The 26,424-nt window shown below is 34.5% G+C and overlaps 1 protein-coding gene across 1 annotated transcript in view; it reads left to right on the forward strand.

Moving 5' to 3' along the window:
• The window catches only part of C23H12orf50 (chromosome 23 C12orf50 homolog), a 39,527-nt gene extending 13,916 nt beyond the window's left edge, over positions 1-25,611 (forward strand). The window contains exons 5-14 of the mRNA XM_041739201.1: positions 11,942-12,100; positions 12,538-12,615; positions 12,697-12,810; positions 14,899-15,009; positions 16,403-16,510; positions 18,239-18,355; positions 19,814-19,918; positions 20,179-20,382; positions 22,201-22,293; positions 25,402-25,611. Coding sequence (XP_041595135.1) covers positions 11,942-12,100; positions 12,538-12,615; positions 12,697-12,810; positions 14,899-15,009; positions 16,403-16,510; positions 18,239-18,355; positions 19,814-19,918; positions 20,179-20,382; positions 22,201-22,293; positions 25,402-25,427 — 1,115 coding nt within the window. The 3' untranslated portion in view covers positions 25,428-25,611. The remainder of the gene's footprint in view (positions 1-11,941; positions 12,101-12,537; positions 12,616-12,696; positions 12,811-14,898; positions 15,010-16,402; positions 16,511-18,238; positions 18,356-19,813; positions 19,919-20,178; positions 20,383-22,200; positions 22,294-25,401) is intronic.
• Positions 25,612-26,424: the final 813 nt, after the last annotated feature.

Consider the following 26,424-nt stretch of genomic DNA (forward strand, 5'->3'; position numbering starts at 1 on the left):
ACATTTGAGTCTGAGACCTATAGGACTGAATAAACTAAAATTTTATAATTAAAAAAAAATGAAGTAGGGTTATGAGAAACAAGAAAATCTCATTCAGTATTTTCAAATAATTTCTTATATTAAGTATTTTCTTGTGGCAGCACTGTGTTGGGGCACTTTGTATGCCTCATCACAAAAACTGCTAAATAGTTACTATTTGCATCCCCATTACAGATGGGAGACTAAGGCCTGGAGAAGCTAAATATCTGAGGTAGGCTACTTGAATTCAAACACAATCTTGTCTGACTCGAAGACTCTCTCACAGAAACAAAACAACAATGAAAACCAGAGAGCATTTCAAGAATACTCCAGTTCCTTTGGCCATTTGAATGGAGTCACCTATAAGACCTCCTCATCTGGCTTCTTGCTTTGAGAGGCTAATTCTATTTTACTCTATGTTGCAGCATTCTTTTTGAAGCTATTAAAATCCCTTGCATTTAATAGAAAACTCTTTTCCCTCCCTTTATTTTATAATAAACAGTGGACTCCTAGTTAGGTGTATTTTCAATAAATAAGGTTTCCTTTCTCTTAGTTTATTTTCTCCATTTATTTGTGGCCACAGATTAGTGGAACTTGTTCCTTTTAATCATCTGAAGCCCAGAAGCTCAGGTACCCCATCTGGTGTTCACCTATCCAGAGGTCTTCAGCTGTGACTCTCAATTAGAATTACTGCAGGGGGTTAAAAAAAAAAAAAAAAAACGATAACAAAAAGAACCAAAGAGGTTCCCAGTCACCACCCAGACCACCAGTTAATCTGATGAGTGCTGAGCCCAGCCTCCAGTCTACTTTTTTTTTACTGCAACATTTTATTTCAAAAAATTTTGACAGAAAAGTTGCCAGAATAGGTCAATGAACACCCATCCATGTGCTCTTAACCAGATGCATTTTTTCTTCATTTTTAAACATTTTTCAACATTTTTGAAATGTCTGGGCATGACCCGGCAGTCTATCATATGTACTAAACAAGACTCTCCTAGTTGAAAAGCACTGATGTCCTGTTAACTCTTAAGAAACTTACTCTCTTCTCTGTCCCCGCTTCACCAAAAACAGAAAACAAAAACCAGCATTTGCTAATTTCTAGAGGTAGTACTCCTATTATGAATGATATCAAGCTACCAATGTAACATGAATTAGCTTGCAAAATAACAATTGGTTGTCATTTGCTGACCTGAGTCCACTTCCACACACCACTGATTTTAAGAAGACAAACCCACCTCAATTGGATTTAAGGGAAAACGGGAAATTATTGGCTCCTGTAACAGAAGAGATTAAGCACAGAGCTGACCTCAGACCCAGCTGTATCCAGGGCTTCCTTTTCCAACTCTTGGCTCTGTGCCTCTTGTTATTCATATACTGGGGTGGCCCCAGAAGCTCAGACATAGATCCTGGAGGCAGAATAAGCAAAGACGGAGAACTCTGAATCAGACTGGGTTAAAAATCTCAATTTTACTTCCTAATAACCATGGGCAACTTAATATCTCTGTGTCCAGTTTCTTCATCTGTATAATAGAGATAGTAACAATACCTATGCCATGGGGTTGTTTTGGATATTTAATGAATTAATATCTAATAGTTTAGAAGAATACCTGGCAAAGAGGAAGCTCTCAGAATTCTCATCGTTATCATCATCATTTTAAATTAACTTCCAAAGAAATGAATATTTTTCAAGGTAAACCCTTAATATTGAACCTTGTCAAATGATGTGGGAAACATGTTCATTCCTAGTAATGGCTCAGGCCAAGGGAATGGCTAATCCATGGATCTAGGGTGTCATCATCACTCAAATGGATTGAAGATGTGGAAAAGTTTCCTGAAGGAAAACTAATGTTCTTTGCCTAAAATGAGCGAAGGAATGACTATGGGGCAAACAAAAACATTGATGTTATTACATAATATAAAAAAAAATTTTTTTTCCAAAGAGTTAGACGATATATATTTAATCAGACCAAAATTAATCTTAATGACATGAAATTATGCTTTGGGTAGAAAAATCAAGGTGACCAAAATGATCTATTTGTGTAAATTCATAGAAAGTACATTTAGTACTTCCTTGAAATGCAAGAAAAGTTACTGTAAAACAGCAAAAGTATAATAATATGTATCAAAACTCTTAGTACACCATTGTTTTAACCATTATAGAGAGGGTAAATTTAGCTGTCTAACTGAAGTTTTTTTTGCATTACTTGGTAACCAAGTAATTAACTTGAATTATCTATTCCATATTTTAATTGGGTAGTTTCTGGTCACTAAATATGCTGCTTTTCTACTCTGTAACTTTCTCCTTCTGATGTATATTTTAATATCTTGAATGGAAAGGCATAATGGACATTGGTCTTTATTTTTGATGAACTCTTTCTTAAAACATTTTTTTATTAAACTCATCATAAGTTTAAATAGCTGCAAAAGTTCCAACATTTTATCCATACTGACATTTAACAATTAAAATTTAATTACTCTTTTAAAACAGCAGATGACATTTGAAGTGCCATATGATTTGATACTCATCAAAATATAACAATAATCTCAATAAAAATTCAAATAGGTCCTAAAATTTATGTAGAAATGCAAAGAGCCAAGAACAGTCAGGACTGCTTGAAGAACGAGAAAATGATAGCACTTATTCACCCAGATATCAAGGCCTATGGAGTGATAGAGATTAGAACAGAGTCATTTTCATCAAGGGCTAACCAAATTGACAAATGGAGTAGAATGAAAGCTGGATATCCCTGCAGAGATGGACACTTGATTTGTAACAAGTAGCATGGCCAATCAATGGATAAAGGACGATCTTTTCAGTTAATGAGAGAAAAGTGAACTCCTCTGACACCAGACATAAAAATAAATTCTAGGTAAATTATAAACCAAACCGTGGGACATGTGGGTGGCTCAGCGGATGAGCACCTGCCTTCCGCCCAGGGTGAGATCCTGGAGTTCTGGAATCGAGTCCCATGTCGGGCCCCCTGCATGGAGCCTGCTTCTCCCTCTGCCTATGTCTCTGCCTCTCTCTCTCTCTCTCTCTCTCTCTGTCTCTCATGAATAAATAAATAAAATCTTAGAAAAACCAAAACATAAAAGGTCAAATTTTAAAGATTTCAGAAGGTAATAAGCACACAAAAAAGTATTAACTATTAAAGAAATGATGAATAAATTTGGATACATTAAAATAAAATTTTGTACCTGCCAAAAACACCATTGAAGAATGAAAAGATAAGCCATAGAATGGGAGAAAATATTTGCAATATATGTTGTTATATGATCTCAATATTTGAAGAAAAATCAAAAGACAGAGATCCTGATCAAACAGATTTCTCTGTAAAGGTATTATTGACATTTAGGGCTGCATAGTTCTCTGTTGTGGTGGTGGTGGTGAGGTGTTGTTGAGAGTGGGGGTGGGGACTATCTTATGCATTATAGGATATTTAGCAGCATTCTTGGCTCTTACCCTTGAGATGCCAATAGCATCTTCCTAGTTGTGACAACAAAGATACATCTAGCCATTGCCAAATGTTCCATAAGGGAAGGAGTAAAATCATTTCTGGTTGAGAACCACTCTGCTAAAACAATGAGCCAAAAGCATAAACAAGATTTTGAAAAATAGGAAATCCAGATGTCAACCAACAAATGAAAATGTGTTCAATTTATTAGTAATCAAGGAAATGCAAAAGGAAATCACTTTGAGATATAAAGACATACCCATCATTTTGGCAACAATTTTAATATCTACCCACTGTTAGTAAAACAAAGGGCATTGGGAATTCTTGGGCACTGTAGTTAGTTTAAACTGACAGAAGCACCTTGGAAAATAGTCTAGCATGATCTCATCAAGAAAGAGTTATACATAATTTAAACCAAACAACTCCATTTTTGAAGCATATATCCTAGAAAAATTCATTCTCATGTGCAACTGGATACATGTAAAAGGATGTTCATTGTTTGGTAATGTCCAAAGGCTAGAAATTACCTAAATGTTCAATAATAGTGTGATATATAAATAAATTGTGGGACATCCATTCAATGGATATTATACAGTAATGAGAATGAATGAATAAAAGAAATATGCAAGCAAGGATGCATCTCACGGTTACAAGTTGAGTGATGAAAGACAGAAAAAAGGATACATACTCTTGATTCTATTTATAAATGTTCAAAAATAAGCAAAGTTAAGCTTTATTTTTAGAGATGCATACATAGAAATGAAACTATAAGGAAAACTACAAGGTGATTATTTTTTGTGGTAATAGAGAAGGAAAGTGATATAAAGTACAGAGGACAGAGAGGGACTGTTATTTCTCGACTCAAGTGTTGGCTTTGTGTTTATTACATACATATTTCATGATTTGTGCACTTTTCTGCATATGTTATATTTGACAGTTCTCAAAATATAATAAATACTTTAAACATTTCTTTAAAAATTAAAAGAAATCTTCCCTTTTCCTAAAATTACTACTTTCATTTTCTTCCTTCACATTTTTAAAAAGATTTTTATCCACTCATTTAAGAGAGAGAGAGAGACAGAGAGAGTCACATTAGTGGTGGTGGGAGGGGGGGCGGCACAGGGAGAAGGAAAAGCAGACTCCCCACTGATTGGGAAGCCTGGCATGGGGCCTGATCCCAGGACCCAGAGATTATGACCTGAGCCAAAGTCGGATGCTTAACCAAGTGAGCCACCCAGGCAACCCTTTTCCTTCACATTTTTATCCTAACCTAATATTTTTATGCTTGAGTTTATTGATCACCTGTCCAATTTAAGTATAATAAAATGTATGTGTAAGTCAAAATCTAAATTTTTGGTTTTTTTTCTATGACAGTAAGTCTCCACACTATGGAATCTCATAGTCATTAACAAGTTTTTATAACATTTCTTTAGGGTTGTTATTATTAGAATTATTATTAATACATAATTTATTAAAACAACATAATTACATTGCACACTTTGATAATTACTGAACATAAAGTAGACTTTTATTGGAAAAGTATCTATTAATGAGCTAATGATCAAAATTATTCTCATTTTTATGAAATAGAAAGGCATATAGCTAAAAGCTAATACCGAGAACTAGCATATTATTCTAATTTGGCTAAGATAATTAGGAAATAGCTAATGTTTTATAAGCTGAAATAAAGTGAGGACTGATTTTAATAAACATTTCATAATATTATTTGATAAAATAAGTTTTAACTGCCTGGTGGAGTAACAGTCATTTGGAAGAAAATAATTTCAACATATTTTTATCCATGGGTTTTATCTAAGATATCATGAGGATTTGGGAATCCTGTAAATAATTATACTTGAATTTAAAAAAATTGATTGCAGGGTAACTTCCGAAAATGTATTATAAGGAGTTCCATGGATCTACTTGCCAGTGAGGCAATAGTTGCTGAAAATTATATATTAAACAAAAAGTGTCGGGAAATTGTCCTAAGGGCATACAGCAAGTATTTATTTGAGAAAATCTATTGGGGCACCTGGGTGGCTCAGTCAGTTAAGCATCCAACAGAGTAGACAGCTTAACAAAGAAACCAGGGAAAGACACAGAGTTCTGATAAAACCATTGTCATCCCAGGATGATTGTGGATATATCAAAGCTGCATCCTCTGAGGAATGATACCAAGGGCTGTACACTGGGGTAGAAAACAGGTTTTGTTAAAATAGTTCAACCAAGTTATTAAAATATTAAATATCAACAATAATAAACTGAGGGTAAGAAATCAATATCCAGAGTTGCTACAATACATTATCCAAACTCTCCAGTTTTAAAATACTGGGTAAGAGGACAGCCCTGGTGGCTCAGCAGTTCAGCGCTACAGATAAAAATCCAACTATACCAATAATAACATTGAATATGATTAGGTTACAATAGAGTAAAAAGGCAGACACTGCCAGATTAAAAATAGAGATTCAACTATATGTTATCTACAGGAGACACACTTTAGATTCAAATACAAAAATAAATTGAAAGTAAAAGCATGAAAAAGGATATACTATATAAACAATTATAAACAACAAGGAAATAGAAGACTTGAACAACTATAAAAAAACATGACCAGGATCCCTGGGTGGCGCAGCGGTTTGGCGCCTGCCTTTGGCCCGGGGCGCGATCCTGGAGACCCGGGATTGAATCCCACATCAGGCTCCTGGTGCATGGAGCCTGCTTCTCCCTCTGCCTATGTCTCTGCCTCTCTCTCTCTCTCTCTCTCTGTGACTATCATAAATAAATAAAAATTAAAAAAAAAAACATGACCAAACAGATATCTATAGAATATTGCTTGCAACAATAGTAAAATACACATATTTCTTTTTTTTAATACACATATTTCTTAAGTGCAAATGGCATAGTCTCCAGGATAAACTATATATATTAGGCTGTAAGGCAAACTTTAATAAATCTGGAATTAGAGGAAACATACAACGTATGTTCTCCAAACATAATAGAATTAGAAATCAATAAGAGAAAAAATAATGGTAAATTCACAAATATGTAGAAATTAAATAACACACCTATAAACAACCGAGATTGCAAGAGTAATTATAAGAGCATTACAAGGAAAATTACCCAATGCTTTGAGATGAATGAAAATGAAGAAACAGCATACTAAAACTCATGGGATGCAAGTAAAGCAGTACTTAAAAGAAATTATATAGTTGTAATGCCTATATTTAAAAATATGGTCTTAAATTAATAACCTAATTTTATACTTTAAGACACTGGAGGGCAGCCTGGGTGGCTCAGCGTTTAGCACCACCTTCAGCCCAGGGCCTGATCCTGGAGACCTGGGATCAAGTCCCACGTCAGGCTTCCTGCATGGAGCCTGCTTCTCCCTCTGCCTGTGTCTCTACCTCTCTCTCTCTCTCTCTCATGAATAAATAAATAAAATCTTTAAAAAAAGACACTGGAAAAAGAATTAAGTACCTAAAACAAACAGAAGGAAAAAATAGTAAAGATTAAGGCAGAAATAATGAAACAGAGAGTAGAAACCTGATCAAGGAAGTCAGTGGAAGCAGTGATAAAACCCAGGAAATTGCAAATCTTTAGTTAGACTAATCAAGGAAAAGAGATAAGACTGAAATTACTAAAGTCAAGAATGAAAGAGGGGAGATATACTGCCAACCTTTCAGATAGGAAAAAGACTAAGGGAATACTATGAACAAATATATTCAAATAAATTAAATAACGTAGATGAAATGGACAACTTTCTAGAAAGATATAAACCACCAAAATGGACTCCAGAAAATAAAAATAGGAAATATGAATAGACCTATAACAAGGAGATAGAATAAGCACTTAAAAATCTTCCTACAAATAAAAACTCAGGTTCATATGGCTTTATATTGAATTATACCAAACATTTAAAGAAGAGTTAATACCAGTTCTTCACAAACTCTTCCAAAAATATAGAAAATGGGGAACTATTTTCCAACTTATTTTACGAGGCAAGTATTTACCTTGATTCTAAAACCAGACTAAAACATCACAAGAAAACTACTGACTGTTACTCCTAGTGAACATGACATGAAAATACTTAATAAAATTATAGAAAATGAAATCCAACATTATAGTCGATAACCCAGTGGGATTTATCCCAGAAATTCAAGGTTGGTTTAATTTTTTAAAAAATGATTTAATGTATTTATTCATGAGAACACAGAGAGAGGCAGAGACCTAAGCAGATGGAGAAGCAGGTTCCCTGTGGGGAGCCTCATGAGGGATTTGATCCCAGGATCCCAGGATCATGACCTGAGTCAAAGGCAGACACTTAACCCCACTGAGCCATTTAATTTTTAAAAATCAATTAATGTGATACACCAAATCAATAGAATAGAGAGGAAAAAAACATCATCTAATAAGTGAAGAAAAAGTATTTAACAAAACTCAACACTTTTTTTGTGATTAAAAAATAAATAAATAAAAATAAATAAAAATAAATAAATAAAACAAACTAGTAGAAGGAAACTTCCTCAACCTACTGAGGATACATGAAAAATCCACAGGTAACATCATACTTATGGTGAAAGACCAAAAGGTTTTCCTTAAGATCAGAAACAATCATGTTCATTCTTGGTATTTACATTCAAGCTAAAGATGTTCATTCTTTCCTCTTATATTCAAGTCAGAGAAATTGGGCAATAAAACCAAATAAAAGGCAATTAGATTGGGGGGCGGGGAGAAATGAAATTATCTCTATACAAATGGCATAATCTTTTATTTAAAAAATTCTAGAAATCATTAAAAAACTATTGGAATTAATAATTCAGCAAAGTTGCAGGGTAAAAGTTAATATATGGTAATTGGTTATCTTTCTATATACTAGCAAGAAACAAACTAAAGATGAAAGGGAAAAACAATAACACTTAAAATAGCATCAAAAATAATAAAATATTTAAGGATTAATTTAGCACAAAAAGTGTAAAAATTATACTCAAACTACAGAATATTGAAAGAAATCAAAGAAACTTAAAAATAGAAAGAATAGTTCATGTTCATAGATTAAGTTTATTGATATAGTGATCATAGTAATACTCCCCAAACTGTGATCTATAGATTCAATATCATCCTTTTCAAAATTCCAACTGACTTACTTGAAGAAATTGACAATCTGGTTCTAAAATACATATAGAAATTCAAAGGACCCAAAATAGTAAAAATAATCTTGAAAATGAAGAACAAAGCTATAAAACTCAACACTAATTTCAAATTCTAGAATTTATTATAAAGCTACAGTAATCAAGATCACCTGATACTGGCATAAAATTAGATATGTAGATCAATGGGATAGAATTGAGAGCCCAGAATCAAACCTTTACATCAATTAACTTAGGGTCCACTGACTTTTGACAAGGATTCATAGATCATTCAATGGGGAAAAGGATAGTATTTTCAACAAATGATGGTGGGGCCACTGGATAGCTATATAAAGTTATTTTGTACTTCTTCCTTATGCTTTACACAAACAAATTAACTCAAAATAGGTGAAAATCTAAGGAGTTAGTTATAAAACTCTTATAAGAAATCTTAGGTTAAAGGCAAAGCCTTCTTAGAGGTACCAGAAGAACAAACAACCACTAGAAATGGATTAGATTTTTATCAAACTTAGAAACTTCTGTGTTTCAGAGAACACCATGAAGAAAGTGATAAGACAACCCATAAAATGGGAGAAAATAGGGCTTGTATCCAGAATATATAAAGAGTTCTTTTAACTCAATTATATAAAAGACAATCCTATGGAAAAAAAAAATGGGCAAAGAATCTGAAGACATTTTTCAGATTTACAAGTGGCCAATAAACTCATGAAAAGAGGGATGCCTGGATGGCTCAGTGGTTGAGCATCTGCTTTGGGCTTGAGTCATGATCCTGGAGACCTGGGATCGAGTCCCGCATCAGGCTTCCTGCATGGGGCCTGCTTCTCCCTCTGCCTGTGTCTCTGCCTCTCTGTCTGTGTCTCTCATGAATAAATAAATAAAATATTAAAAATAAAAATAAAATAAACTCATGAAAAGATGCTCATCATGCATCATTAACCATTAAAGTAAATCAAAACCACAATGAACAACCATTTCACATTCACCAGGATGATTTAATCAAAAAGATAATAATAAGTATTAACAAGGACGTGGATAATTTGAAATCTTCATAATTTGCAGGCAGGCATGAAAAATGGTACAATTGCTTTGGAAAACATCCTGGAAGTTCCTCAAAACATTAAACATAGTCAGCATGTTTCCCAGCTTTTTCACTTCTAGGTATACACCCAAGAAATGTGAAAACACATGCCCACATGATAACTTGTATGCAATGTTTATACCTACATTATAACAGCCAAAAAAAGTGGAAATAACCCAAGTGTCCATCCTCTGATGAATGGGTAAATTTTGGTATATCTGTATAATGGATTATTATTTGGATTAAAAAAAGGAATATAGTATCGTTACAGGCATGGCTAACCCTTGAAAAACCTATGATAAGTGGAAAACATCATGTACAAAACACCACATATCATATGATTCCACTTATATGAAATATCTAGAATAGGCAAAACATAGAAACAAAATGTATCAGTGTTTGTATAGGACTAGGGGTGTTTGGAAGACACGAGGAGTAACTGCTCATGGGAATGGATTTCTTCTTTGGAGTGATCAAATGTCCTAAAATTGATTATGGCAATGATACACAACTCTGAATATACTAAAAACTACTGAATTACATATTTATATGAGTAAATTGTATGGTATGTGAATTATATCTCAAGGAAACTTCTAAAAATGTGACTCTAAAATTTACTGTTTTGAATGTTCAGTGAAGCTTTTCTTTGCAACTAATGACAAGTCTTGGGAATATATGTGGAAAATAGCTAAAAAGCTTTATTTAAAGCCATGGTTTTCCTTTAGAGTTTCTACTGATGCTCTTCTTCAATCGAGGTCAAGAGGTTATACATTTTTAAACAATAGTCCAGATATGGAAGAAGTAAATTTTTTCAACAAAAATTCCTAACTACTACCACACTCTGCTATGCATTTGAATTTAGAAAATTCCAACATGGACCCCCAATAACACTTTTTCTAACACCTTGTGTATTTGTTCTCTGTTACTGCTGGAACAAATTACCAGCAACCAAGTGGCTTCAACAAATCATTTGTTATTTTGTGGTTCTGTAGTTTAAAAATTCCATGTAGACCTCTCTGGATTAAAATTAAGGTTTCTCTAGGGCAGCATTTCTTTTGAAAACTCAGGGAGAGATTCTGTTCCCTTGCCTTTTCCAGTTTCTAGAAGCTTTCTATATCCCATGGTTCATGTCCTCCTTCATCTTCACAATCAGCAATGAAAGTTAAGACCTCCTCTCATTACATAACTTGACCTAGCTTCTGTTGTCACATCTCTTTCCTGGCTTTCTTCCTCTGCATCTCTACCATTTACAAAGACCCTTTGGATTATCTTGGGTCCACCTGGATAACTCAGAACAAACAATCTGCCAATTTTAAGGTCAGGTGATTGCCTTAATTCCACGTGCAGCCTTAATTCCCCTTTCCCCTATAACCTAATACATACACGGGTTCTGGGGATTAGAACATGGACATCCTCAGGGGGCCATTATTCTGCCTACCATATCATGATTTTCTCCTGATAGCAAATTGTATAAATTAAATTAATGTAGAAAACCCTATGGGTTTTGGGGTAGTTTGGTTAATCAATAAAGGAGGATTTCTCTTTTGGGAATTATAGTAAATTCTGGCATAAGTGAAGGATATGCCTTTATCTTATAAAGTGGTGGGAAGGCTATTGTGAACTCAAGCCTGTTCTTAGGCTAACCAATTTTAGGGGAAAAAAATAAATGTGGACATTGGGGATCTGGAATAGGATTTGTTGCTTTCAAATTGTTGGGATGGCATACCTACCTAAAGATTTCTCATAACCCAGGACCCTAGTTAGATGATCATTTGGGGACACCAGTTTCCAAATGTGGCTGATTTCATAATTACCTTAAAAAATGGAATTAGATTTCTAGGCTTTAATCTAGACCTGCTAAATCAGAAATTCAGAAAGTGGAGACCCAAAAGATGTTTTCAATACTACCTTAAAAAATATATATATATATATATATATATATATTTATTTATATATATTTATTTATTTGAGAGAGAGAGAAAGAGAGAGCGCAAGTGGGTGGAGGGGTAGAGGGAGAGAGAGAAGCAAACTCCTTGTTGAGCAGGAGCCCAACATGGGGTTCCATCCCAGGACTCTGAGATCATGACCTGAGCCAAAGTCAGATGTTTAACCAACTGAGCCACCAGGTGCCCCCAATGAGATACCTTTTAATAAATTGTGCAGTAAATTAGGACAGTGTTGATCATTGAACATGCACATAATATGTATCTTATGAAGACTGAAATTTTGCATTTTCTCTGTAGATATCACACCACAGAAAGAAACTCAGGAAGGAATACCACCCCCGACCCAGAGTCAGGAACCCCTGAAACCTCAGGAGAATATATCACGACCCATTCACCATCCTTTAGTTTTAAAAACTAACTTTGAGGAAGAAGAGGAGGAAGGAGATGAACAAAATGGTTAGTAAGGCTTTTCTCAGATCTACAATGCACATTCAAAAACCCTACTATGTTTTTTATATATAATTTTAACTGTTAGAGGTTTATAACGTAATATATTAGGCTGATTTTGGTAAGAAAATAGCTTCGAATTAATTAAGGATATTAAATTCATTATGTTCTAATTTGTTCTACGTCTCTACATGCTTATAATCATTTAGACTGGAGGGTTTGTTGTATGATGGCTGAGAGATAGATCTCATTTAAATATACACAGTTGCTTAAACTGATCGTTCTAGTATGTGAAATATAGCGATTAAAGACACCAGTATGCAAGATTGATTTTAAAAATTAAAAATGAAATCCATGAGAACAATGTCTGGGATTTTTCATTCTGATTTATGTGTTTTCATATTATCTGGCTTTGGACAATGTAATTAAAAATATATATCCTATAGATGCTTCTAGTTTATGGACAAAGACTCCTGAAGAGATTGAAGAAAAAAGAGCAATAAAGGAGATGTGTTATAAATCTGGTAAGAAATTAGACATTTGTGGATTTTCTAATATTTGATGTTACACATTTACTAACTTTTACTTTTCTCATGGGAGATTAGGTGAATACTACAGATTTCATACACCTCCAGATATTTCATCATCAAAAAGCATAGCCTCAACAGCAGACAAAGAGTTAGAAAAGCCTTTGGAAAATGGCAGTGAATTACAAGAAGGTAAGGAATGAAAGGGCAGCATTTTAAGGTGATGTATAAGAGATACTTAGTGTGATAGGCTGTGAATTATTTAGTAAGATGTACATTAGAGTTAAATGATAAATAATACATCAGAATTGAGAGTGAGAAGGAAGTGCTTTTATCAGATGACCTATATTTAATATGAAAAGCTGTTATTAATGTAATTATGCCCTCCCAAAGGAGCTACAGAAGGAATAGACTTCATAAGCGCATGATGGCACTACACCCCCAGTGCAGTAATTCTGTAAATAACTTGCTTTTACCATTTATTTTTCTTTGCAAATAAATCTCCCTGTAAAACAGGTGCATATTTTTCTCTATGAATGGAAAGGACAACCTAGCCATAGAAGGACAAAAGAGAGATCACAGAATGACATTAGTGGCAGAACAAGGATACATTTGTTCATTGAATGAGTGCCTTTTGTGTACCAGGCAATTCCAGAAGCAATGCAGGTGGATTATTCCAAGGCTGGGCCTTTCAAGGATCTTATGTTTTGGTGAATCTTATTTTAATGTCGGTAAATATTTTGCCCTTGAAGGCAAGATAACATTTTTTTCTGGCTATAGCACCAGAAACTCCGAGAAAACCCATGAGATTTATAGTTTATAAATCCTGAGATTATATAGTTATCTTGCCATTAGGATGAGCTGAAAGACTAGATTTGAATCCTTTTCTCTCCCTAAAAATAAAAAGTGATAGTTGGGAAATCTCCCAAGATCAAGATAAAGGAAAGATAGAGGATCAAGAGTATGATGCCTGCTGTTCAAGTACACATGTGGCAAACTATTTAAACATATGGCAGTAGGTGGCAGCAACATACCATTAGATGTTAGAACGATTGGAAAGCCTTAGCGGATAGGTGGGCACCCAACCTAAAGAAAGGCATATTGCCTATATTACTTAGGGAAAAGAGAAAACAAATAAAAAAGAATATTACTTAGCGAAAAAAGAAAACAAATAAAAGAAGTTAGCAATGAATATAAAAATGGTAGATTATAAAGATAATTATATGTCCTTTCACTTTATATTATGGTTTGTTTTTGTTTTTGCTGTTTTAAAGATTTTATTTATTCATTCACAAGAGACAGAGAGGAGAGAGAGAGGCACAGACTTAGGCAGAGGGAGGAGTAGCAGGCTTCATGCTGGAAGCCCAATGTGGGCCTCGATTCCAGGACCCCAGGATCACACCCTGAGCCAAAGGCAGACACTCAACCACTGAGCCACCTGGGCGTCTCAACATATTAGTTTTTAAAGCCTTTTATTTTTAAATATTTTCAGTTAATTCATGAATAGCCTTCACCAAATTTCCCCAAATGTCAGCATTTTACACATTTGATCTTATTTTTCTTTCTTTTCTAATCCATTTGCATAAGTTGCAGATACGATGCCCCTATATAACTCTTATGTAACTTTAGTATAAATATCAAAATCAGGAAATCACTACTGATACCATATTATTTATAGATTTTTTAAAAAGACAAACTTCACCAGCTGTACCATCAATGTCCTTTACAGCCAAATGAATGTTTTCCTGGTTTTGAATCCAATCCAGAATCATATGATGCATTCAATTATCATGTCTCTCTTATTCTGCTTTTAATAGTTTATTTTAGAAGAAAATTATCTAGAGGTATATAAAATTGCTAAGAATTATTTAATTATCACAATATAATTACCATTTGTCAGTAGTGGACTTTAATACTTTTTACTCAATTTGTTCATAAGTAGATATAATCAAAAGAAATATTACAAAATTCATTATATTAAGAATATATCAAATAAATATACACAGATAATATTAGATTGTTTAAATTTTTAAATTACCATTTCACATATAATCCACATAGGAAACTAAATTTGCTTGTTATTTTCTCATAATTATAAAATTTTCTTAAAATTCATATATTTATAAATTTATTAGTCATATCACTTTGCAAACAATACTTGCATTAGCTTTTAGACTTTTTACTATCATCATGAATTCTACTGTAGGCTAATGTAAGCACCTAATGGCTCCTGGGGTGTTTTTTTCTTTTTCTTTTCTAACTTTTTTCTTAATTTTTTAGGGGATGGTCTTACAGTTCCAACAAAATTTAGCCTATTTGAAAGGCAAGGTGAGATAAAAGCATCATTGGATAGGAAACCAAGGACTGACATTGCTGCTTTTGAAAATGGAGGTGAGTTAAGTTAGTACTGGTTGATTCTGAATATATCACCATTTAATAAATGATCCTGAATTTCCTCTCTCATAACTAATTTTGTTTTTTCAAAATATTTTTGACATTTTTATTGTTGTCTTTGGGTAAGGAACTTGAGGCCTGGAACTTTATATAATTAATTGCCATAGATGAATCTCTATAGGGGAATGTCTGACACATGATACACACTTTGTGAATATTTGTAGAATAAATGATTTTATGTTTAAACAATTGAATGACTGGATGAATGGAGACATGTATGTAGAATTTACAGATGACTGGAAGTTAATATGCTGGGTCAAGGAGCGAAATTCAACAAGGTAAACTCCAACTGTGATACACACAAAGTCTTGCATTTTGTTCAAGATATTGATAGTAGATTTTCTTCAACTGGGAAAGACTCGACATGATACAGATTGTGAAGAAAAAGCAAATTTTCTTTGTTGGTTACAAGGTTTAAAAATGATTCAATAATGGCTGTCAGGTACCAAATAGCTCAGGCAAACTCACGGTGAATTATTAGGAGTAGTATAGGAAGGTAATTAAATGTGGTAAGTCATTTAAAGTACTCAGTAGAGTGTGTGTCTGACATATATATCAACTATAAATATCAACTATTATTATAGTAGTTCTACTGATTTCTGTAATGGTAGTCCACATATGTGTGTCATTTTATTTTTTTAAAAGATTTATGTATTTATTCATGAAAGAGACAGAGAGAGAGAGAGAAAGAGGCAGAGACACAGGCAGAGAGAGAAGCAGGCTCCTCACAGGGAACCCCATGCGGGAGTCCATCCTGGATTCCGGGATCACAACCTGAGCCGAAGGCAGGTGCCCAACCGCTGAGCCACCCATGTGTGTCATTTTAAAAGCAGGTTACTTGAAACTAAAATTTTATGTTATGAAAGGGTAACTTGTATGGTGAAGAATCTGGAAATTAAGTATATAAGTAATATTTTAAGCAATTATGGATATTTATCTTGGAAAATAGAAGAACTTGAGCATAAAACTTGCTTTCATATATCTGAAGATACTCTTAGTACCACTGAAGGATGGTAAAGAGTAGAAGTAAATTAAAGTAAATTAAAGGAAAATTAATTATGTTGACTATGTTAATTTTTGCAATTATCTGTATGTAAGTGCAAATACTATACACATATATACATATATTAATCTAAATATATGTGGTAAGTGTAGAGATGTGGGTGGTTATCACTGAGAAGTGTTAAACACTTCTGGGAAGTTAAACAAAACTGGGAAGTTAAACAAAACTGGAAGAAGGTATATTATAAAGAAGGATAATCTTGTGTTGGAAGATAGTCTTGTACAGCTTTCTGCTACCATGGCCACTGACAGTAAGGTATTGTTGTAGGAGGTGACTGTTATGTTCCACAAAGGATCATATTTCTTGGAGTAGATGAAAATGAAGCTTTACCTGAAGAGAAGGAAATCACCATGTCAAAATGTTCAAATACTAAAGGTAATGAGCCATCCTATAATTTTAACCCATTCATAATCTGGATAGATATGTTAAATACAAAGCTTGACACTTGTAGTAACCAATAGGAGAGGCAAGGTAATAAATAAAAACATACACTAAATATAATGAATAGGAGTCAAGAACTCTAAGGTTTCAGTCCTAGTCTATCCTTCATTGTTTGATCATGAGACCATCTCTTTTAGCTTTAGTTTCCTTATCTGAAATATTGGCCTGTTGGGACTATGTAGTTTCTAGGAGTCTTTTTAGCTCTACAGTTACTTGGTTCTGTTAAATAGAAAACCAAATCCTCTTGAGTTTCTTTTTCCAACTTCAAATACTCAGTGTGATTGGATTTTCTTAGAAGGCTTTGTGAACACTGAAAAGTATTAATCTCATTTTGACCTCTATGACATTCTCATGTTATAATTGTTACTAGTCTGTGAATAATCAAGAGATATGACAAGAAAATCTATCCTTTATAGTTTTTTAAAAATATTTTGTTCATTTATTCATGAAAGACACACAGAGAGAGGTGGAGACATAGACAGAGGGAGAAGCAGATTCCTTGAGGGAGCGCCACGTGGGACTCGATCCCAGGACTCTAGAGCCATGCACTCAACCACTAAGCCACCTAGGCATCCCATCCTTTATAGTTTTATAATCTCCTTATAACATGTGTAGAATTCTCCAGCTGTACCTTTCTGCTGGGCAGCTCTCTTAGGCACAGTCTAAAAGTGTAGCTGTCCTATATCTAGAGGGCTTTATATGTTCTCCCTCTAAATATTAACAAATTTCATCTACTATTTTCCCCACCATTAAGTAAATGTTCTCAAAAATAGGTTGAGGTCCTTGTGATCAAATTATTCTTATGGGGAATGACATGGAAGTCTCTGTTCCTCTCTCTCAGAGATGGAAATATTTTGCCCAATCTATCAAAAACACAAAAAACAAAAAAAATTCTAACTATACTAACACTTGCTTTATTCGCATGTGACTGTTTAAGTTTAAACTAAAATGAAATAAAATAAAATAATTCAGTACTTCAGTTACATTAGCTGTTTTTCAAGTGCTCACTACCCACATGTGACTAGTGGCAATCTTTTTGTACAGTACATATTAAGGCCATTTCCATCATTGTATAAAGTTCTGCTGGGCAGACAGTCCTTCTCCAAAGCATAGAACACATGAAAGTTGTCACATTTAAATTATTTCTGAAGTCTTTTCTTAAAGATTTTATTTATTTATTCATGAGAGAGAGAGAGAGAGGCAGAGACGCAGGCAGAGGGAGAAGCAGGTTCCATGCAGGGAACCTAACGTGGGACTTGATCCCTGGTCTCCAGGATCAGGCCTTGGACTGAAGGCAGTGCTAAACCACTGAGCCACCCGGGTTGCCCAATTTCTGAAATATTAATTGAAATAAGTGCATCTGATTTAAAATTAATAAACTTCTGATTCTTCTATATGATGGTATTAAAAATATTACCACAAATACATAATTTATATATTGAAGATAATGTCTGTATCTTGGATTTTTAATGTTTTGTTAGTGACAAATTTTGGGGAATCAATGTAGTGATTAGGCAATTTCAATGATGAATTATAAAAATTAATATACATCTATATTTTTTAAAGAGGTATACCCATCATATAATGTTTGAAAAGTGATATACCAACTGAAAACTTCTTCTACTAATACTGACATTTTATTTTCTTAATTTGCTTTAAAAGATAACAAGGACAGTCCTCATCCAAAGCGTTCCCTAACTACCCGACTAGTACCTACAACGCATGTATTAAATGCTACTGAGAATATCAGTATGAAGTGCAGAGAGGACCCCTCTTCAAGTGAGACATTAGCTCTATCACTTTTTGGCCTTAGATATATTTGTCTTATCATGGATTTGTTTTGCTTATTTGAAGTAGAATTTTTAAAAAGAAAGAAAAAAGGATGGTTTGAAAATTATTCAGTATTAAGAATTAAAAAACAATATTCTTCTACTAACTCTGACAACGAATTGTGATGTAGGTCCTAGTAAATTATATACATTCCCACTAGTTTACTTTAGGTATTAAAATTAATGATATACTAACTTCTCTTGGAAGATTCATTAGTATAGCATTTTTAATTTAACCCACAGTGAGATACATTGACAGGTTTTTATTATGTTTTGGATTATTTTTCATGATTTGGCTTCTTCATGCCATTCAGTTTGATACTGAGCTATTTCTCTTGATACAATTAAGACTCATGAATCTTCCTGTTTCCTTCCTTCCTTCCTTCCTTCCTTCCTTCCTTCCTTCCTTCCTTCTTCCTTCTTTCTCTTATTTCTTTTACTGAGCCCTTGTAATATTCTTAGATCCCAGCCAGGCACTGAAGAGGGCTATGATGGTTTATTCCTAAGAAGCTCAGTTTAGTGACATTTGTTAAAAATATGGTTTCCAAATCATTGGAGCTGGAGCTTGAGAGTAAGGGTGAAGCATGATGTTTGGAGAGGACGTGGTGAATCAGAATTCAGACAATGCTTAAGTTGAACTTCAGACCTAGGGCAAAGCCAGATTTAGTCCACTATATAGAGCTAATGTAATCTACATAGTGAACTTGTTCATTTTCTCCATGCAGTAGTAACTTCCCAGGATCTGTTCGGGATCTCCACACAGAGAAATAACAAAGAATGCCCCTGTCTACTAAATTGTTTTAGAATTCTCTGGAGAAATGTGCCTTAGAAATTCCTAGAAAACTGAGCTTGTATATAAATTTTTCAATGTAAAAATATGCCAGTAGAAAGTAAAAAGCCTTAGCACTTACAAATTCTAATTACTTAGACTTGTTTCACCAAACTAACTACACACTCAAATTCTTAAAACTTAAAAAAATGAGGCAATTTTCACTAAAGGTATTTTTACATTAATCCAACTTCTTAAGAAGGAGATTTATGTTCAAAATAACAATTCTAAAATTATTTAAAAAGAACATAATGAGATCTATAATTATATTTGGAATGAATTTTATATTCTTTTAAGCAATTTACATATTTCTTTGGGGAAGAGCATTTTTCTCTGAGGAATGCTACGTATTGAAAGTTTTCTCATCAATGAATGTCCAGGATAGCTGTTTTTTTTTGGGGGGGGGGCATGCTTTAAGAAATAAGTCACCCTTTGTTCTAGAAAGTAAAGTATTAGACTAGTGCATTTATTTTTTTCTCTTGCTTGACATGTGAATGCCAGATATGTAATTATCACCAAGAGTAATTTTCAGATGAAAGCATCTCTTTAAAAACTGTAAAAATTTGTATCTTCTTCAAGTGAATGATGTCCAGCCAGTGAGGAAGCCTCACTTTAAAGGTGTGAAAAAAAGGAAATGGATTTATGATGAACCGAAGAATTTTCCTGGCTCAGGAATGCGGAGAGGTGAAGTATCTATATATTTGATATTTCTAAACTATACTTTGAAAAGAAATTAAATATAAAATAATATTTCCTACCTGAAAAACAAATTACTGTTGTGCAACCTGCTATTTTAGATGTCAACCCAAACTCTTATAAATTTAGTTCTTTTAGCACACATTGTCTTCCATAGCGCTATCAAACATTTAAGCAGCAGTATGTTATTTATGGGTATGATACCGGTTTGTATTATCCTTTTTTCCCTTCTCCCCTTTCCTTTACAGCAGTACAGTCCCCAAATCCCAAAAATAAAATGAGTTACCATCGCAATAATAAAAACAGAAATGCTGAGAATGCATCATATATCCACGTTCAGAGAGATGTTATCAGGACTGTCTCACTGAGTGCACCTCCCCGCAGCAGGCCCACAAATGGGTCCTACAATAAAGTTGATGTTAACAAGGAACCCAAACTCAACCTCTGTCCAGGTAAGACTCTTCTTATGTGATTTATACATGTCCATGATTTGCATCCCCATGGCATTATGTAATGGTCTAGCTAATCTTCATCACTACCGTCCCCCGCCTTCTGTTTCTAGGCCATCACTACCACCAGGATGACTTAGAAAACTGGTGAGAGGATTTATTCCATGAGCAGGAGAGCACATGGCTTAAAGACATGTTAGCAAATGTGTTGGGGGATGCCTGAGTGGCTCAGTGGTTAGGGCGTTTGCCTTTGGCTCAGGGTGTGATCTTGGAGTGCTGGGATCAAGTCCCACATCGGGCTCCCTGCATGGAGCCTGCTTCTCCCTCTGCCTGTGTCTCTGCCTCTGTGTTTGTGTGTGTGTGTGTGTGTGTGTGTGTGTGTGTGTGATGAATAAATAAATAAAATCTTAAGAAAAAAAAAAGAAAATGTATTGGGTGCAGATGTCTAGACATTGAACCTCCTTAGAGTTTTGTCTCACAGCACTGCACTTTGTTCCCTCTGAATAGCTTTATTTCTCTCTGGGGATTGTATTCAAATGGTTGACATTTTCTTGTTCCACTAACCACGTTGTTCAATCATCACTCTCAGGCTCGCCTTGGCTTTTCCTTAAGCCTTCATGATTACTTTCTGAAAGGGTTAGTTTGGGGGTTAACTACAATATTTTTGACAACCTCTCATCTCTCCCACCATGTGCAGATTGCTTCTAAATCATGTCATCATGTAATAGGCAAGGTCATGGTATATGTCAGGAAGTACAAGGCCAAAGGGAGGAGGGAACTAAATCTTTTCCTCCTGTTTCAGATGAATTTTGCTCTTTTTGAATTTGGGTTTCAGCTCTCTCAACTTAACAAAAGGCCACTTAATTCCCTCTAATTTCATGTTTGTATTTTCCTGTGTTCACAGTCTAGAGTTCTGAATGTTATGCACTTTCTGAAACATAAGTAAAAATTCAATGTCTCTCTTAGGTCATTTCTTTTATAATTTAAATAGAAGTTAGCTTTATTTGTCTTTCTTCTGTTTGTTTTAGAATTAAATGATAAATGGATTTATATATAAAAATAAAGATATTCTTGGGTAAAATAGTCTTTCAATTATTACTATTATTATTATTTACTGTGAGTGAATGGCTGTCTAGATTTGTATTAAGGTGGTCACAATTATGCTCACTACTACTTTTGTGCCATTAGTGCAAATGTTAACACAGGAATAAAAACAAATAAATTCTTAGTATTATTATGAACCATGCTTTGAGAATCCTGGCCACATAGTAATACTTAAAAACCCAAATACAACATTGTTAGATAATAGTTCAAATATAAAGTTGTCAGAGGAAAGATATTTAAGAACCAAGTCAGTATATAAAGCTTTGGTTTCCTGAGACACTAAGTTCACTATGGTAGAGTAATCCCTGACATAATGGGAGTCAGTTCATGCAAGGTAAAAGGAATTGGTGGTGCCTTCTAGGTATTTTCTTCTTTTTCTTTCTTTCCTCTACAAGAATTAGCAGAATTGTATGGTAAAGCAAGGCAATGAAATATTTTGATCACATCCAGATATCATACTCTCTTGTAGCTTAGCCTCATGGGAGAGAGCCTTATTTGAAGAATTGGACAGCCAATTAAGAGGTACATAACCATGTTCATTGATAACATAAGTGGTCTTAATAAATTCACTTGGGTCCCTGATGCCTTAGCTTTGAAATGCTAAAATACATTACTTAGAGAATAGTTTCACCTCTGAGATATTTGTAACATTGAGATACTCTTGGAATATGATTTAAAGTTATAAAATATTTAATTCCTGTCTTCTTTTCTTCTCAGATAAATATATGTCAACATCATATAATGGTTCAGCCTGGCGAAAAAGAATTCCTTTTTCAAAAACATATTCAAAAACTGAAAAGATATATGCAGGTAAATGTTTCTAGTAATTTTAATGTGTCATTCTAAAAATGGATGACAAGTTTTTAAGTTTCAGGGTCAGGAAACATATTTTAGAAAAAATTAGAAAATATTCATGATGTTTATGAACACAATTACTTGGAGTTTAGTAGATATCTTGTCTATTAGCAATTTAATTTTACTTTGTTTTATTGTGTTTCTCCTTTGTCTATCTTTATGGTATCAGAAATCTTTCGATATATTTCTCTCCTTAGATATAAAATTAGCAGTTGGAGCAATCTTATGTTAATATTCATTATTTGTTGAACTACAAAGCAAATATATATAACTACATTTTGACACAAAATATTAAAGCCCTACTATATCCACCATGGACAAATATTGGCTGGTGCAGACTAACAGAGAACCTGAGATGTTTCCAGGCCAGAAGGCTCTGAGTGACTATGATATTCCCCCTTGTTGTGCTCTGTTCTCAGGGAGAGTATGCAAATCCTGAGAATCTCCCCAGGGTGGAGGTTTGAAGCCAATCTGACCTCAGGTGGTTCTTTTGCTAAAAAGCTTGATGTCTTCTCCAAGATTATCCTGGGGCTGGTACAGTAGGTTTGGAAAAACACACAGGATAAAATGGTTTCAGTTACTCCAGAAAACTGAATCTTTCAGAAAAAGTTCTAAATAGGGAGTTCCTACTTATATCATTAGCCTAGAGCTTTCAGAATAATCTGAAATCCATAAACTCTTATATGAGAGCTTCCTGGAATGAACCTGAACACATCCAGATTAGAAACTGTATACTTTTCAAAAAACAAGAACAAAAACAGCTGATATATTCTTTAGTATTTCTCAAAACTCTTGATTTCAACTGTGATGTTAGTTGCTTTTCTTTTTTTCTCATTTCTTTCCAAATCATATTGTAGTCTAAGAGAACTCTGTTACAGTGCTATTTCATTGGCTATATTTTCTCTTAGCTTTTTGTGGGTTTTCACATGTGATTGCACTTAATTTTGGGGAGAAGAAGATGAAATGTTGGTAAAAATCCTGGATAAAAACTACAAATTGTTGAGCTGCATCCTTTTCTTCGGTGGTTTCCTTGTGGGTGTGATATTATTTGGAGTATTTAAGGATGAACTCTTCATCCTTGCCCCTATCTTGGTGACTGCTCTTGTATCCCAGCAGCCTTCTCCTTTCTCATCCCAGGTAGTTAAATAATGAATCACAGAAGAATGTGGGGGAAGGATGAGGCACTTCAGAGCATGACACATGTACCATCCATGTATGGCACAGGAGAGGAAAAGTGACACAGGATGTGAGCTTATTAAACTAGTTTTGTTCAATCTGTAGAGCAAGGAGAGGGAGAGTATGAAGAGGTATCAAAAGACCAGATACAGTGTGGGGCTACTTATTCTAATCTAGTTCCCTTCTGCTCTTCTCCCCTCACATCCAGCTATGCCAGGACTCAGGGGTAGAAAGTCAGTGATGGATTTCGCTTTGAAGTTTATAAGACTTTGAGCATAAAGAGGATCTGCAATGCACTTCCCAAATTCAGCCAAGGGAGAAAAACTTTGGAGAGAATTTATCAATGTGATCTATTGGTGGGAGTGTGGGGAGCAAGCCATGTCTAACATGAGAGAGGGCTGGAGAGTGCTTCTTGAGATTCCCAAGCTCCAAGTTTGCTTGGGAGGATCACATATTCTGTAAGTTCAAGTGAAACAGTTCATGGGAAAGGGCCAGTGGGGCTAAATAGTTTTCTGACTAGGGCTAAAGGCATAGCATCAGAAATATGCCTTTGGGTTGGGCCCTACTGGAGGGGAAAACTCAGTCAGAATCTCAAAAGACTGCTCTTCCAGGGATTTGATTATAAACCAAATCATCCACTGGTTACTTGTGACTTGAAGTATTGTCTAAGGGCAACCAGCAATGACATCACCTGGGAATTTGTTAGAAATGTAGAATCTCCATATCAGACGTACTAAATTAAAATGTGCATTTTAACAAGTTTCCCGGGATGATTAAGATGCTCATTAAAGTTTGAGAAACCTTAGGCTATGTTGTCTGGACCACCATTCACCAGCCTGGGACCCGGGCCTTGCGGAGACCCGTGATTGTTGAGATATTGTCTTCCCAGCTGTCATGAAGCAGCAACCATTCTCCCCTGTTCCAACCCTAGAAATTAGGATAACAGTAGGGAGATGGGAGAGGGAGGGACAAGAATCCTGAGAACGAATTTCAAATCTGAAGATGGTTGAAATGTAAATGTGAAATGACTAAGTAATCACTAATTTGGATTAAGTTTATGTGCAAGTGTATGTGTAAATTTTCTACATCAGGCAGAATGAGGACTTAGATTCAAGGAATTAAATAGAATTATAAAAATAGTTTTCTTATTTACTTGAGCTTTTGACTGGGAAATCTGTAACCCTTAAACTATCCCTTCCCATTGTTGTTGTCATGAGTAGACTAGAGAAAGATGAGCTTGTGTTTCCTCCCCTGCACTTCCCGCTAGGGCACAGAGGAGAGATTTCAGCATTTCCCAGTGGGCAGATGGACTGCTGGAGAGAGGGGGGGAGAAAGCACAAGCTGCCACTAGCCTATTCTGCTAAGGAATATCTCAGAGCCAAGGCCACAGAAGTGTAAATGGGCAAGAGGAGCCTTTTGGGAAAATGTTGTCAGATGCTATGAGGATAATGCAGCAGGAGAGGAAAATGTGTGGGAAGCAAGAAAAGGAGCTGAAGGCGATTAGAGATGTCAGCCTTCCCTTGGGGGCCACATGTCCTTTCTGATAAGGATATGGCTGGTGTGACTGGAGGTGCCTGTCTCTGTAGGATGAAGCAGTCATTCTGTTCACTCTGGGTGCACCAAGGTACAGCCCTTATATGTGGTATCATTTCCATCCTTTTTCAACCCTCCATCCAAATTCAAAACACAGTAAGCTTTGGAAAGAAATGGACTTAGTTTGAATAGCATTTTGAAAATATATGAATTAAAACAGTGGATTTAGGACTTAGGTTTTGTTTTGCCTTTAGATTTATGGTAAGTAATTAGCCAAGAAATGCAGAAGGTTGGTATCCCGAAGAATGCTGAAAAGGAAAATAATTTAAGTATTTTTTTGTGTTTTATTATTAGAGCCAAGAAGAAATGGGAGCAAGTAAATCTGGAGGTTGAGAGAAGAGAAAAATGAGAAAAGAGAAAAGTGCCAGATATCCTCTGATTTACAATCAAAAATGAAAATTCAAAGAATGAGATATTCAAGTACTCCATACTATATACTGGGTAGCCAAAGATGATAAAATGCAAATTCTGAAAATAAGATGCAGGAAGTACATTGTGCTCTTTCAAAACTGATAAAAATGCAAATTACAAACAGCTGCCTGTGTATTTATATAGGTCTGGAATTCATTCGATGCATTGCCACAAACATTTAATAAAATTTAAAAGTTTGACAATTAAAATCATTCTTTACTTGTAAACAAAGTTAGATTGCACAGATTGAGAAGTGAAATTGTGTCTTTGATCTCTGTTTTGCAACTTTATAGAAGAAACCTCACATTTTCTTTCTCTACCTAGATTTTGAGCTGAGCCCTCAGTGATAATAACAGATAAAGTGTAAACAAACCCAATGAAGTCTCAGGGTTACAGTTTGGTGATGAGTATGTTAGAGGAATTCCAATGGAAATGCACTTTGATGTGTTGTAAAAAGAAAAAAAAAAAGATTGGCTTATTTTGCAGGGCAGTGCTGAGCAATGTCTTTTAGTTGGCAACTACAAAATCTGTCTGCTGAGATGTGTGAGATTCATGACTGAAAAATAAACATTTTCCTACCAAGAACACAAAAATTATATGATCATATTAAAGAAAAAGGATTTGTAAAAGGAAAAAAAAGTGAATTAACAACATGATGTCTAAGAAGTATTAGAGTTTAAGGCTTTAAATAACTCTAGAAGTATAAATGCTTAAAATGAAAAGAGACACATCATTTGAAAACTTATTTCCATTTCTTCTGTACTTGTTTAGAATAATAAAATTTTAATTCAAAGAAATTCATCTGCAAAGTGACTGAAACAAAATATTGAGAATTTATTCTTTAAGCTTAAAGCCTAGTATGACAGTAATATATGTAATTAACTCTTCAATAGTGTTTTTGTAAGT

Source organism: Vulpes lagopus, chromosome 23 (assembly GCF_018345385.1).
Source record: "Vulpes lagopus strain Blue_001 chromosome 23, ASM1834538v1, whole genome shotgun sequence".
Taxonomy (NCBI): Eukaryota; Metazoa; Chordata; class Mammalia; order Carnivora; family Canidae; genus Vulpes; species Vulpes lagopus.